We start from the raw sequence: 15,022 nt of genomic DNA, 5'->3' as shown, positions 1-15,022 counted from the left end.
GAAGTTATGAACAGGCTGACGATGATTCATGTTGACGAAGCATTTTTTCAGTGAGAAGTACGGACCAGCTTTTCTAAAAGACATCTTCCCAGCTTTTCCCAGTGATCCCCTGAAACAATCATAGCAGTGTGGTGCTTTCCTGTGGCTCACTTTCAGCCCACAATAGTAGAGCCTAACAAGGCTTGGCCAGTTAGTGGCCTCTCTAAACTGATCAGCTGCTCCCTAGCATCCCCCACCCCCGAGATCCTTTGCAAAGCTTAGGGTCCCCAGATGTTCTTGGACTAAGACTCCCAGAAGCCTTCAGCACTAGCTGTGCAGGGCCAGGAGTGCTGGAAGTTGTAGTCCAAGAACATCTGGGGACCCAAGGCAGGAACCATCAAGCAGATGAGTCCACGTGGACTTTCATGGAAGTCAAAGGAATAAGAAGCCATGAAGCCACACAGCAAGGGGTGGGAAAGACAAGCGGTGCTTGGTTAGATAAAGCAACCATGTAATGTAATGCAATGCACAGAAGAGGAACTACGGTTTCTACAAAACCCACTGCACGCAAACAACATTCTGACCACAAAGAAACAAATACTAGTTCATCTGCTACCACTTTCCCGTTTTTCCCTGTTTACAGAAAGAACAAATGATGGTTACTAAACACTGAACAGTGAGTGGCAGCCAGAGGAAAAACTAGTTATAGTACGCCTTTATATCAAGGGCCTTGCACTTAGCCCAGTGGATAGATGCAGCTCAGAGACCTTCCTTATATAGTCCACATGATTCTTCTACTGTTCTATTGATGGGAGGTTAATAGGCATTTAAATCTGAAACAGCAACAGCAAAATCCAATACTATCAAAACAGAGACAGCTCAACGTCGTTTGATCCTCTTTAACAGAGACCCAGAAAAATTAAAAAGAAAACTGTGATTGTTTCTCCTTACATCGCTATGTGGTTTGTTGTTATTTCTTATTTCAGAAAGCATGGCTTCCAAACTTCCCCAAACGTAATACGGTGGTGCCTCGCATTACGACGTTAATTCGTTCCAGCGAAATCGCTGTAGAATGAAAATGTCGTAATGCGAAAATAAAAAGCCCATTGAAATGCATCGAAACCCCTTCAATGTGTTCCAATGGGCTGGAAACTCACCGTGTAGCGAGGATCCTCTACAGGGCGGCTATTTTCGGTGCCTGTGCAGTGAGGAATCTGTCCCAGAAAACAGCGGGGAGCCATTTTATTTACCCGGTGGCCATTTTGAAACTGCTATCACAAAAAGATCATCGTAATGTGGGGCAATCGTAAAGCGAGGCACCACTGTATGCCTTCCATGAAAACTACTTGTTTACCTGTGGTGATTCTAAATTTGATTTCGGGAAGGGCTTTCCTTCCCACCCCCACCCCATTTCGACTCTAAATGCTGTGGGACCAAAGATAGAAGTTAAAATACAAAATTCAAAAGATTGAAGAAGAGTGGAGACCATCAGCAAGGCAGTAATGATGATTGAAAGAAAACAAGCCAGTGTTGTGTAAAAATATTTAAATTGCCTAATGCAGACTCCAGATAAAGAAGACCCTGGTTCAATGGATGTCTGGTTTTTCCCTCTCTGGAAAAATAGTAAATACAACAGCCTACATCGTAAACATGACTACGTAACTTTGAGGACACACGCTTGCCTTTCCCTTTTTTCTCAACCTTTACCAATGTTTTCATTTTATGTCAGTCAATCAGAGCCTTTATTGTCATACACAAAAACATCACAAACTATCAATGAACTGGATTTACAAATTCGTTATGTTTCAGCCTGCAGCTCCCGCTTGGGTGACATTGCGAGCCTTTCTATGAGATATACTTTCAGTTTTGTCAGCCTGCTGCCAGGACGTCTTCAGGTTCCATTATTGCACAAACTGCTTCAAGTAGTCACAAAAAGTATTGTTAAGAATATCAATAGGGTCTTTTTTTTATACTAGGTCTTGTTTACTTTGTGCAGCACTGCAGATTTACGTTGCCTTCAAAGCTAGGATGGAAATACAATGAAAAAAAAAAGGCAACATGCACAAGTAATTAAAGCTACAATGGCCCGTTTTATGGCTGTCAACTCAAAATCTTTCAGCTCACAGGGAAAGGCTGCCTCGGGAGCTTACCGTTCAGAGCGTCATCTGTTCCCAGGACGTTCCACTCGTCTGGCAACTTAAGGTGACGAAACGCCAGGGTCACTTTCTCATCCAGGTAGTTCACATCCTCCGCAGGTGGCCGGGAGCGGTCCAAGAACCTTGTGAAGTTGAGGGCCTGCTGGTTGCCCGCACAGGTGGCCAGGAACTGGGCCGCATCGTAAGCCTCATCCTGCACAAACTGGAAAGTGTCTTTGGCCACCACTAGAACAGGCTGGTCTTGCTTGGAAGCGCAGAGAGCGACTTTCACTGTCTCACAGCAGTCGTGGCCTGAGAAACATAGAAACAAACACAGCTGAAGGACTGCCGCAATTCAATATTTTTTACATCTCTTGCATCTATGCCTAAAACCACCTTCATGTCACTGATACAGCATCTATTACAGTGGTTGCCAACCTTGGATCTCCTGATGTTCTTGGACTACGACTCCCAGAAGCCTTCACCACCACCTCTGCTGGCCAGGATTTCTGGGAGTTGAAGTCCAAGAACATCTGGAGGCCCAAGGTTAGGGACCACCTCTCTATTATACATAAATGTCATTTACGAACTGCATCCATGGCTTCCTAAGTACTTTCTTGATTTCCATTCAGCAGAGGCAGAGTAGAAGACTTCAGAGCTACCTCAAACTCTTACATTGTAGAAAATGGGCATGACATTTTACTTTTAATGATATTAACCTTTGGAGCATGTGTTAGAAAGTGCTCCATCAGAACGTACGTAGGCAGCCTAGAAAGGGAAGCCATGTGAGATCTAAGCACCAGCCCTGCTTCCAGAAAAAAATGCTGGTAAAATGGCAATTTGCATATGCATAGGTTGCTGTGGCCTCTAATTAATAAGGTGCTGGTTGCTTTCCTGGTCATGTACCCAAATGTGTGCCAGACACATACATGGAACACAGATGTCAACTTCTGCAACTTCACCCATGTACAAATGAATCATAAATCGCTTCTAGTCAGTTATGTGGCTCCCCAGACTTCTGATAACTGCAGAATGCCCTTTTCTGTGGAAACACTGAAATTCTGCGGCACCATTAATCTGGGAAAGCTCCTTTTCGCACATACTAAGAGCAAACCCGACTCGCTTTCCATGAAGCTAACCTCTGCATGTGTCAAGCCATGCACACAAGGGGCACATCTGCGCCTGCGCTTCTACATCAGTCATTGAGCATCTCACTTGAGGTCAGGCTAAACCAAATCATAGACTTGCACAAGAAAACAATGCACCAGTTCCGATCATTGCAAAAGGGATCTCATCTCTGCACTTTGAAATCACAGGATTCTGTTTAAATCACCAATATTTCTCCTGCAACCCCGATGTTTCTGTCCTTCAATTTTCTGAAAGTAAACAGGACTACACAACGGCCTCAGATGTGCCCTCGGTGTGCATAAAGATCATGACAACACGGTTGCCAAGAAAACAGAAATTTCTGGTGGTAAAATGTGGTCTAAGAGCAATCTCAGGGACCTGCACATTTACTTGCTTACTAGTGACAAGTCCTTGAACATTGGACTTGTAGCGGCATACTCTTTCGCCTATAAAATGTCCCAAATTCAAACCACAGGGTCACTTGTGTTTTGTTTTTTTTAATCAGATGGCAGGAAATAAGAAAAATATGTCCCAGTACAGACTGGATTGGTTAGATGATTGGGCAGTTTTCTCCATTTTCTGTGAGAAAAAGACAGAACCTTCCTGTTGATAAGGTGCGACTAATTTTCTAGGGCTTCCCAGGTGCTTCTGAAGCCCAACAAAACCTCAGGGGAGAAATCCACGTCTTTATCCACTCACTTCCGTTACTACGTAAGGCTTTGGGATAAGGGAAACGGAAATCCCAAGTCTTCTGCGACGTCCCCCATGACATTAAGCAACGATGAGATTCTGCTCTGCTCAAGCTGGGTGTGGGAGGGCGTGTTTGCAAACTATAAATTTTGGATGATCGCTGAAGACATCCAACATTTGCAGGTCACTGAGTATTTTTGGGGGGGGGAGGAAGAAACAGACTTATACCTCCGTAGCCCTTTAAATCTCTGTCTGTCCATCCATCTCAGTCATAGACGGACAGTCATATTATAAACGCACACGGAAACACAGTCGGCTGCCAAACTGAAGTCACTTTCCACACCCTAAACTTGAACACGTCTGTGATTTAACAGTCCGAGCAGAGCAGACGCTGTGGGGATCCAGGACGAGTGAAGTCAAACTCCCTCAGCACCAGTTAAAAAAAAACCACACAAAACCCTGAAGTTCCACCTTTTTAACCTGGCCATTGTTCTGTCATTGGCAGGCCAGCCCCCGTAATAATGAGGTTTATTTATTTTATTTATTTATTTATTGGACTTATATACCGCCCCATAGCGCTACAAGCACTCTCCGGGCGGTTTACAATTTTTAATTATACAGGCTACACATTGCCCCCCCCCCAGCAAGCTGGGTACTCATTTTACCGACCTCGGAAGGATGGAAGGCTGAGTCAACCTTGAGCCGGCTACCTGGGATTTGAACCCCAGGTCGTGAGCACAGTTTTAGCTGCAGTACGGCGTTTTAACCACTGTGCCACGAGGCTCTTCAAGGTTCGAGTTCCCTTCCACTCTTTCTTGGGGCCCCGTCGCTGTGCTGACGTCAAAGCTGCTTGTGCCAGAACAGCAAAGACCGTTCACTAATTACTGGAAAAGCAGCTCTGCCCATTACCTCAGTCTCCGACTGTGTGATTCAGCCCTTCTTCTTTTTGTTTTTAATTACATAAAGGAGCCAAAGAATCCCCCACAGCCCCAGCCTCTCTCTTCAAAAACAGGCTTGAAAAATTAGAAAGACTCCCTGCACCACGGTAGACGAGAGAAAGTCCACTGTTTTCCAGCCGCTCGTACGGGGAAGTGCCGTTGCTCGCAGCTCAGGAGGAAACTAAAACGGCAATTTCGGGTCCGTGTCATTGTAACAGGCTAGGAAGCTGTCAATTAATTCTGCTCGTCGTTATTGCCAGGGGGCCATCAAGTCCCTACTGATTTAGGGTGACCCTCACAGCATCTCCAAGGTATCTGAGATGTTTTAAGAAGTAGCTTTGCCACTGTCACCACCCAGTGAGCCGGATGGGGATTTGAACCCAGGCCTCCTAAGTCATAGTTCAAAACTCCATCGCACTGCGCTAACTGCAGTGGCTCTCAAAATAACTGTTCCCTCATGAGGAAAAACTGGGGGAGCCAAGTGGCACAATCCCTATTATCATTCCTTAAATCAATCTTGTTGATTTTCTAACATATTTAAGAACCTAAGAAGAGCCCTGTGCTGGATCAGGCCAAGGGCCCATCTAGTCCAGCTTCCTGTATCTCACAGCGGCCCCCACCAGACACCTCTGGGAGCACACAAGACAACTAGAGACCTGTCTCCTGATACCCCATCCCCCTGCATCTGGCATTTGGGGGTCCCTTCCTTTGAAGCCTGGAAGTTATACCTCGCCATCATGGCTTGTCATCTGCGATGAACGTTTCCTCCATAAATCTGCCCAATCCCCTTTTAAAGGCATCTAGGCCAAATGCCATCGCCACATCCTGTAGCAAGGAGTTCCACAGACTAACCACACGCTGGGTCCAGAAATATTTTCTTTGGTCTGTTCTCGCTCTCTCCACACTCAATGGGAGTGGGTGCCCCCTGAAACCTAAAGGACATCGTAACTCCCTTTTAAAAATGGTGCAGAAGCAGTGGCATCCACCAAGTTGAAATATAAATGGAGGAAGGCAGGGAGCTCAAGCAGCAGTTTTGGGTGTGAGGAGGGGAAGACAAGCACAAACAGTGTCCCTCTTTTTTTTTTTAACCAAGCAACGGTAAGAGGGGGCAGGTGCAGAACTAAGAAGCCATTGGAAAACTCTACCGCTCGGGAACAAGGTGACAAATTGGATTTAATTAGATCAAAGTACGATCAGCTACAGCAAAGAAGTTTACTGTGTTCCTCGAGGGCGGCTCGTTCAAGCGCTTTGATGTCCTCCTTCCATTACAACCGAAAAGGATTCCAGGCCTAGAAGGGTTCCCACCCACCCCCTCCCCATCCAGCATAAGAGTTCAACTTTGGTAATTAGTTCAAAAGAAAGGGGAGCTGTTCCACAACGAGCGTGACAAAGACCCAAATCGCTCCAGCCCTGCAAAAACAGGCTTTGGAAACCTTTGTCAGCACATCACTCGCTTTTAAGACTTCACAACAATAAAAAATCAAGTTGGTGCAAACGGCAGGACTTATCCAGGTAAGGAGTAAAGAGCATAACAAGCTTATTTGGAGGGGGTGGTCCTAGTCTAAGAGACATGGGCTAAAATCCAGCAGCCATGGACAACTAGAGTATGTCCATTGAACCAAGCGGGACTTAGAGAGTCAACCACTATCCACGTTCCATTGACACAGTTTTGGCCAGAGCAGAGTCCATGCTCGGGAGACAGACAGTCCTTGTATCATACATGAAGAGGGAAGATACCTCCACACAGACCCTGGCCGCATGCCGGCTTCATAAGGCATATTTATTTCTTGATGGTCCATTTCAAAACAAACACAACCTCCATGGCTCTCCTCCTCTGCTGTAGAAGAGTGGAGGTGCTCACCCCTACCAAGGTGGTCCCAAAAAAGTAACTTTTCCAAGTTCTGTTGAATCTTAATTTGACGTCTAAAAATTCTGTTCCAGCCTCCTGTTTGGACGGGGATGGAGACCATATTTTGGTGGCCACCGAGGCTAGCTCAGACTTGTTGGCCCCGAGTCTTAAGTAAACACCCAGGGCACAAAACGGCGCTAACCGCTACGGCCGAGAAAGTGCAGGAATACACGTCAGCCCCTACGCTCAGTCCTACCCACTGTGACACGCTGCCTTGTCCTTGCCAAAGGGCAGGCGATACGCCTCAAATGACAGGCAGAGAGAAATCACGACGGAGGACACGGTGATGCTCCTCGCCAGCCAAGCAATTCAGCTTGCATCACGGCCGGCTCTCTTCCAAGCCAGCGGTAGCCAGCGGAGCAGCTTCACTGACACCAAGCTGCATGGAGACAAAACACTGTTGTAGCTAAACAAGCACCGCTGGAAGTCTTGCGAGAACGCATGACTTCATATCCTCTCCAGCCGGGACTGGAAGCCAGCCTGTCCAAACGCTGCCATCAGGAGGCCCTAGATCTCACGGAAGGAACAATGGGGCATTCGGCTTCAGTGGCTATTTTAAGTCTTCACTGGGAAAAAAAAAGGCAGGCTAGCCTCGCCTCTGCAGGTAACAGAAGCTATACAAGTGGTGCCTCGCTAGACGATGATAATCTGTTCCACTGAAATCGCTGTTTAGCAAAATCATCGTCTAGCGAAAAGCGTTTTCCCACTGGAATGCATTGAAACCTGTTTAATGCGTTCCAATGGGGAAGAATCGTCGTTGTCTAGCGAAGATCGGCCACAGGAAAGCTGCTTTGCGAACCGCCGATCAGCTGTTTAAATCGCTGTCTTGCGAAGCTTAGGTCCCAAAAACATCTGTTTTGCGAGCGCGGAGGAAGCTGTCAAAATCATCGTCTAGCGAAAATCGGTTTGCGAAGCAGGGACCAAACATTGTCCAGCGAAATTCCCCCATAGGAATCACTGTTTTGAGAATCGCTATAGCGATCGCAAAAAAGTCAATGTCTAGCAAAAAAAAACCTGTAATGCGGGGTAACTGTCTAGCAAGGCACCACTGTACTCACTGAATTTCCCCTCTGTAACAACAGAGCTTAAATGTTCTCAGAGGCCTCCAGCCAGAATCGTTTGTGGCCATATTAGCTGAGCCACTCTGACAACTACGGTGCAAAAAAAAAGGAAATTTGTTAAGGTCTTTTCCTAAGCACTTAAGGACACGGAAAGGACTTCAATAATTAAAAGGACTTCAAGGTTTGCTTGGCAAAGACACAAGGAGAGCTTGGGAAAAATATTTTTTTTAAAGCCATTGGTTATCTTGATTGATTGATTGATTGATTGATTGATTGATTGATTGATTGATTTGTTTATTGATTTGTCTGTTTTAGTTTGTATACTGCCTCATCGTGGGCTATTTAAGAGTTTACAACACGTTAATACACATGCAGAGAGTGCTCTGGATGGCTCTGGTTCTTTCCCTTTGTTCCTTCTCTTTTCTTTTTTAGAGAAAGTATGTATTTCATAAGCATATTTTTTTAAAAAACGAAGCCCACATGACTATAACTTTCAAGTGATCACTTCTTACACAACTTGTTTATTCTTCTGGCCTCGCAGTACAAAGAGTGTTTCATAAAAGAAGAAGAAAACATGATCTTTACAGCAAGCTAAAATAAAAATCTTAAGTAAATGGAGGGCTGCACTGCGAACGGCCAAACAACGGGAAAACCTGACTTTTAAACTTTTAATTAACTTTTTTAATATTCGCAGAACTGGACGCAATGGTCCAGCGCCAATCTCGAAAAACAAAACGACAAACCGGCCGATTCCTTTGTGGGGAGTTTGTTAGGAAGACGATCTTTGCCGTTGGCTTTTTGTCAGGCTTGTTGTGTTAGCAACAAACAGCAAGACTTGTGTTATGCTCTCAGCACCAACACAACCCATGACATGCCCTTACTCATGATTCTGAAATCAAAAGGGGCTGCAGATCACATGGGCCCTCGTCTTGTATCACCCCCTGCCCATCACAAGTTACTGCTGCCTTTTTTTTTACCACGATGAAGTGCCATGTTGAATACTACCACGGGGTAATTTCCACAGGAAATTGGAGCCATTCTCTTTTCACTATGACTTCCTAACTTTCTTAAAACCCTGGGTAATATGCAAATCTGGTTAGTGTTAACCACAGTTATACAATCGTGCCCCGCTTAACAATTACTCCGCATTACGACAAATCCGCTTCACAACGATGTTTTTGCGATCGCAATTGTGATCGCAAAATGATGTTTTAAATGGTTTTTTTTTGGCTTCACAACGTTTTTGCTCTACAACAACTTCGCTGGAACGAATTAACATCGTTAAGCGAGGCACCACTGTATGAAGAACTTTGAAGGAACACATGAAAACCAAGGACACTAACATGTCATTTTTGGGGTAACAGGTTACTGTTTTTTATTTATTTTTTTAAATAACCAAGAAGAGACCCCCAACAAGCCCAGCCAAGGCTCCACTTGACTTCAGAATGTCCTATTCAATATCCCTATCCCACCAGTCCCCTGCACTGACTGATAATATAATTACTTTGCTTAGTATAACAAATGACACTTACTTGTTACTGCTAAACATTACTTTTCAGCAGTCATTTCACTCAGTTTTCCAAAGTGTTTGCTTTTGTTCCGTACTTAAGTGATTTTTTAAAAAATGACCTAGAACTCCCTTTTAAATTCATTCATTCATTCATTCATTCATTCATTCATTCATTCATTCATTCATTCATTCATTCATTCATTCATTCATTCATTCATTCATTCAAAATATTTTAACCCTACCTTTCTCCGGAAAAAAAGGACCGAAGGGGGCTTACATCATTAAAAAAATATTAAAAAATAAAGACAGTAAATTATTCAAATAGTTACAAAGAATTAAATAAACATTATATTAAAAATGTGAAGTAAAAGCATTACTGAAACCGATTTAAGGGCCACAAAAGTATAAACCATCCCGTTTTAAAACTTCTCCTAGACAGACAGTCACTAAAGAAAAGCCTCTTGATGTAATGAGAAACATTAATGAGTTACTTTGAAATAATTTTCTTCAGAAAAGAGACAGGCAACAAAAGCAGGGCATTTTTTAAAAAAAGCAATCAGGTGCCAAGATCTGGTTATACTCGTATAATGTTTAAGCATGGCCAACGTGGGGAAATTTGTACGACTAAAATGAGGGGGTGGAGAGCATGCACCATTTGGGACCATGTCCACACACAGTCCACTCCATAGACACCCCTCCCAGGCCAACCCAAGGAGGCACCACCATACAGTGGTGCCTCGCTTAAAGGCAATAATCCGTTCCAGGAAAATCGCTGTTAAGTGAAAACATCGTAAAGCGAAAATAAAAAGCCCATTGAAAATGCACTGAAAACCTTTCAGTGTGTTCCAATGGGCTTAAAACTCACCGTCCAGCGAAGACCCTCCATACGGCAGCCATTTTCACTGCCTGTATAGCGAGGAATCCATCCCTAAACACAGCGGGGAGCCATTTTATTTACCCGGTGGCCATTTTGAAACCACCGATCAGCTGTTGAAAAATCATCGTTTTGCGAAGAATCAGTTCCCAAAGCAGGGGACCGATCATCGCAAAGCGAAATTCCCCCATTCATACCATCATTTTGCGATCGCGGATTCGTCGTAATGCTGGGCAATCGTAAAGCAAGGCACCACTGTATTGTTCTCTGTGCATTCTAGGCCACCCAAGTTTTAAATATCTCTTGACAAAGAGTGGCGGCGGCGGCGGTGGAGCCAGTGACATGTCACAAGCTTTCCCGTAACCCAATAGAGGTTTTTCAAAGTGATCTCCAAACAACTCAGACTCCTCAGAAGTTTACCCAGGAGACCCCAGTGAAAAGTGCGTTGGGACAGTCTGTTGAAGAAGAGCTTGCCTGCAGCGATCAGGCACATGGGCTGATTGCAGCAGGATTCAGTTGTGCATGGAGGCTGAGGTGCTCAACGCTTAGGGTGACGTGGAGGCCAAGGCCAGAATGACTCAGAACGCCTGAGTTCAAATCCCCGCTCAACCCATGCAAACTCACTGCGGGTGTGGAACTGGTAAAGCAACTCCTTAAATATCTCACTTACCTTGAAAGCCCCATTAGGGTTGCTATAAGTCAATTCTGACTTAGCAACACACAGCAACAACGACGATGTACCTACACTCGTCGATATTCCTTCATTAAGATTCTGTCCCCAAGCCATTCTGTTCAGTTTTTCCCTTCTCTCTCTCTCTCTCTTCCACCCCCCACCCCCCATCAATGTGCTGGACTTTTCCCCGTAACCCAAGTCTTCCAATGTATAAACAAGGGCCCTGTCTCAGTTACAACCCATCTCTCACTCGTTATTAATCTTGTCGCAGTTAAATAACGCTGGCACTGAGTCACTGCAATTATATCCAAGGAAACGGCTACAATATACAATTCAGGCACCTGATGACATCTATTTGGTGGGGAGTTGTGAGGGAGGAAAGAAGCAAGCTGGGCCACGAGGGATAATCCTAGAAGTTGGGCACGGGATGGTAGCATAAGCATTATCCGTGACCACCAAACCACAAGCCTCCATTTACCAAATTAAGGCTTTCTCCATTCACAACCTATGCAAACATATGACGCAAAGTGGAGCTCAAAGGCCAGCCGCCACGATCCTTCTTGGACTTGGGACATATTATTATTCTTAGATGCTCACTTCCCGCTCTTGGGAACAGAACGCTCCCTTTCAAAGACCGTTTCTCTCGTTAAATCCAAAGAGCTTATTAAGTTCATCAAAATCAATTGGTCCAAATTTTCAGGGACTGCCCGATGCGAGGCTGCCAAAGAAAATGAATTTCATCGAGAAATGGGACACCGCAGAGAAGTCGTCTCAAATCCACAGTCCGTGCTCATCTCACTCTTCCTCCAAAACTCACTCAAAATAGGACGGCCTTTCTGAGCAGCAAGCTCTATAAGGAGAGCCCACCAGTTCCAAGGCATTAGACATGGTAGATATCTCACAGGCTTCCAGGATCTTCTACCACCCTAGGGTCAGCTAACACATGATGCCTGTCGGGCATGTGCTTTGTCTTGGGATTTTGCTTCTGTATCAAAACGTAGCTCCCAGTTTCTCCAGACTCTGCTCAGCAGCCCAATTACACTCTTGCCCATCAAGGACAATTTACCCATCAATCTGCCTGGAGGTTCAAGTCCATCTTCTCTCCATCTCTGACAGTAAGCGGCCAAGAAGAGTCGCAGGAGGGGACGACATCTCTGACATACTCAGCCACAAGGGTTGTTGTTTTGTTTTTTTCAAAGGTCAGCGACAGCAACTCTAAGTCTACAAAATCAACTGGAAGCCCATGCTGCTGTCTCTGTACTGCCGGAATACGATCACGCGTAAGCACCCAAGGTGATGAACTTAATAAGCTCTTTAGATTTAACGAAATTAAAAGACGCCTGCTTCTTGGGAGGAAAGCGATGACAAACCTCAACAGCATCTTAAAAAGCAGAGACATCACCTTGCCAACAAATGTCCGAATAGTCAAAGCTGTGGTTTTTCCTGTCGTGATGTATGGTAGTGAGAGCTGGACCATAAAGAAAGCAGACCGCCGAAGAATTGATGCCTTTGAATTGTGGTGCTGGAGGAGGCTCTTGAGAGTCCCCTGGACTGCAAGGAGAACAAACCTATCCATTCTAAAGGAAATCAACCCTGAGTGCTCACTGGAATGACAGATCCTGAAGCTGAGGCTCCAGTACTTTGGCCATCTGATGAGAAGAGAAGACTCCCTGGAAAAGACCTTGATGTTAGGAAAGTGTGACGGCAAGAGGAGAAGGGGATGACAAAGGATGAGATGGTTGGATAGTGTCATCGAAGCGACCAACATGAAATTGACATAACTACGGGATGCAGTGGAAGATAGGAGGGCCTGGCATGCTCTGGTCCATGGGGTCATGAAGAGTCGGACACGACTAAACGAAAGCACCCAACTTCATCTTTAGACTGAGATGCAGTTGCTATGGAGGAAGGGATTTTTCCATTCTCTGCCTTTCTCCAAACTGAGAACAAGGACATTTCCAGAAGCTTGAAACTGAGAAAACTCTCTTATACCAGGTCGGACCATCTAGTCCAACAATGTAAACAGTGAATGGCAGTGGTTATCTGAGGTTTCTTTCCTAGGTTGACCTGGAGGTCCTTGGGGGCTTCCCCATCCAACTAGAGCTGGCCCTACTAGGCTTCCAAACTAAAGACACAATCAGCATGTTCAGGTTGGCACCGTCAACAGCGTTCCAAAGCCAAGCAGTACAAAAATAAACCTCACCCCAACTCAGCAAAGAAGGGAGAAGAAAGCCATAATACCCAGCCCTGCTAAGCCCCAGAAGCTCAGCATATCATAGGCAAGATCAGAGGTGAGCCAACGTGTTGATTGCCTATCAAGCCTAGTTAAGATACTGTACATGGACCCAAAATAGGGAAAGATGGACTTTTCGTATTTTTATTAACAAACTTACCAGGCACGATGGTCTCCAGTGTCAACGGATCACGTTTCCTCGTGCTGGTACAGTGTTGAACGGCAGAGCCAGTAAACACGAGGTAGAACACTACATCATCGCCTCCCACCTGGTCATCCTCAGTAAGCACTATGGTGATTACGGAGTCACCCTAAAGGATTGGGGGTAGAGAAGGAGAGAAGTAAACCAGGAGTTTTTCCGATTGAATCTAGAAGGTGCATCTGCCAGAAACACTCTTTCGTTTCCCCCCATCTTGATGCATTATCTCAGGGTTTCAGAGAAACCGTCAACAACCCCGTTTAAAGTGAACGGACACACAAGGACACAACTGAAACCCACATGATACAGGAGCAAACTCAGTAGGGTGCAGCTACCCTCAAGGATAAACCTAAAACACAAGGAGTACAGAATATCGTATTCAGTTGACCAAGACGAGTTTTGACAGGGAAAGCCACATCAACATACACGACACAACAAAGAGAATAGTTCGTTATAATATCGTTGCTGAGAAAGTGCACTTCTGTCTCTTGCTACCAGGAGGACAGCCCTCGCGTCAGAAGAAAAAGGTGCAGAGGTTTCAACTCTGGAAATCCTGCATCCTCTACAGCGATGTTTCTCAGCCTTGGGTCCTCAGATGTTCATGGACTACAACGCCCAGAAATCTAGTGGTGAAGGCTTCTGGGAGTATCAGCCCAAGAACATCCAGTGGGTGACCCAAGGTTGGGACACCACTGCTCTACACCACTCATCCTGTCCTTCTAATTGTCAAATGAAGGGCATGAGGGAAGCATAGCCAGAACTGCTCCAGTGATACAGAGCTACGTCATCACTCTGTCCTTCTAGACCAGGATGGTCCACAGCTCCCAGCCATCCTAACTACCAACTGTACTAGCTAAGGCTGTTGGGAGTTGAAGTCCTTCAACATCTGAAAGTTAACACTTTGCTTTTGACATTATTACTATATACAGAATGACCACTCTTAGGTGCACGTAAGTCGTAAGAAACAACAGCTTGTGTTACAAGGTCTGTGTGTGTTTGTGTTCCAAGCTCATTATCATTACCATCACCTTAAGAACTGCAGAGCTGAAAGGGACTCTATGGATCATCAGCTTCTGTCAAGGAGGCACAGCAGGGAATCCAACTCCCAACCACTGAGCTATCCCAGCAGTTCCAATAATTATTATCTTAGAACTGCACAGATGGAAGGGACTCTATGGATCATCAAGTCTAGCCCTTGTCAAGAAGGCACAGTAGGGAACTGAACTCTGAACTTCTGGCTCTGCAGCCTCTAAACCAGTGGTCCCCAACCTTGGGCCTCCAGATGTTCTTGGACTTCAACTCCCAGAAATCCTGGCCAGCAGAGGTGGTGATGAAAGCTTCTGGGAGTTGTAGTCCAAGAACATCTGGAGGGCCAAGATTGGGGACCACTGCTCTAGACCACTGAGCTATCCAACATTTCTAGAAACACAGTGCCTTTCACAGCCAAGCGGAGATCTGAAACCAGGTCTCCCAAGATGTAGTCCAACGCTACAACCGCCTCAGCCTACAGTAGTTATTCATTCCACAACGTCCTTCAGGTGACCCTCAGCTTCCTCTCTCTCCCAGGGTGGTCATGAGAAGAACACGGAGAGAAGCCCACAGAACGCTTCGCATCTCTGGGGAAAGGAGAGCGATATAAATGAGATCATAAATGCTACATAAATGCTTTTTCCACTTGGGAATGAGAATGAAA

General features: G+C 45.3%; 1 protein-coding gene across 9 annotated transcripts in view; it reads right to left on the bottom strand.

Moving 5' to 3' along the window:
* AKAP13 (A-kinase anchoring protein 13) overlaps positions 1 to 15,022 on the bottom strand; it is a 211,561-nt gene that overhangs the window by 117,239 nt on the left and 79,300 nt on the right. For 8 of the 9 annotated variants that reach the window (XM_072981791.2, XM_072981794.2, XM_072981795.2 and 5 more), the window contains exons 4-5: positions 13,291 to 13,441; positions 2,130 to 2,426 (exon numbers count right to left, since the gene is read on the bottom strand). In XM_072981791.2, coding sequence (XP_072837892.2) covers positions 2,130 to 2,426; positions 13,291 to 13,441 — 448 coding nt within the window. The remainder of the gene's footprint in view (positions 1 to 2,129; positions 2,427 to 13,290; positions 13,442 to 15,022) is intronic. The other variant, XM_078381164.1, reaches the window with a different exon arrangement.

This window comes from Pogona vitticeps, chromosome 12 (genome assembly GCF_051106095.1).
Source record: "Pogona vitticeps strain Pit_001003342236 chromosome 12, PviZW2.1, whole genome shotgun sequence".
In the NCBI taxonomy this organism is placed as follows: Eukaryota; Metazoa; Chordata; class Lepidosauria; order Squamata; family Agamidae; genus Pogona; species Pogona vitticeps.
This window is presented reverse-complemented; position numbering and strand designations above follow the sequence as displayed.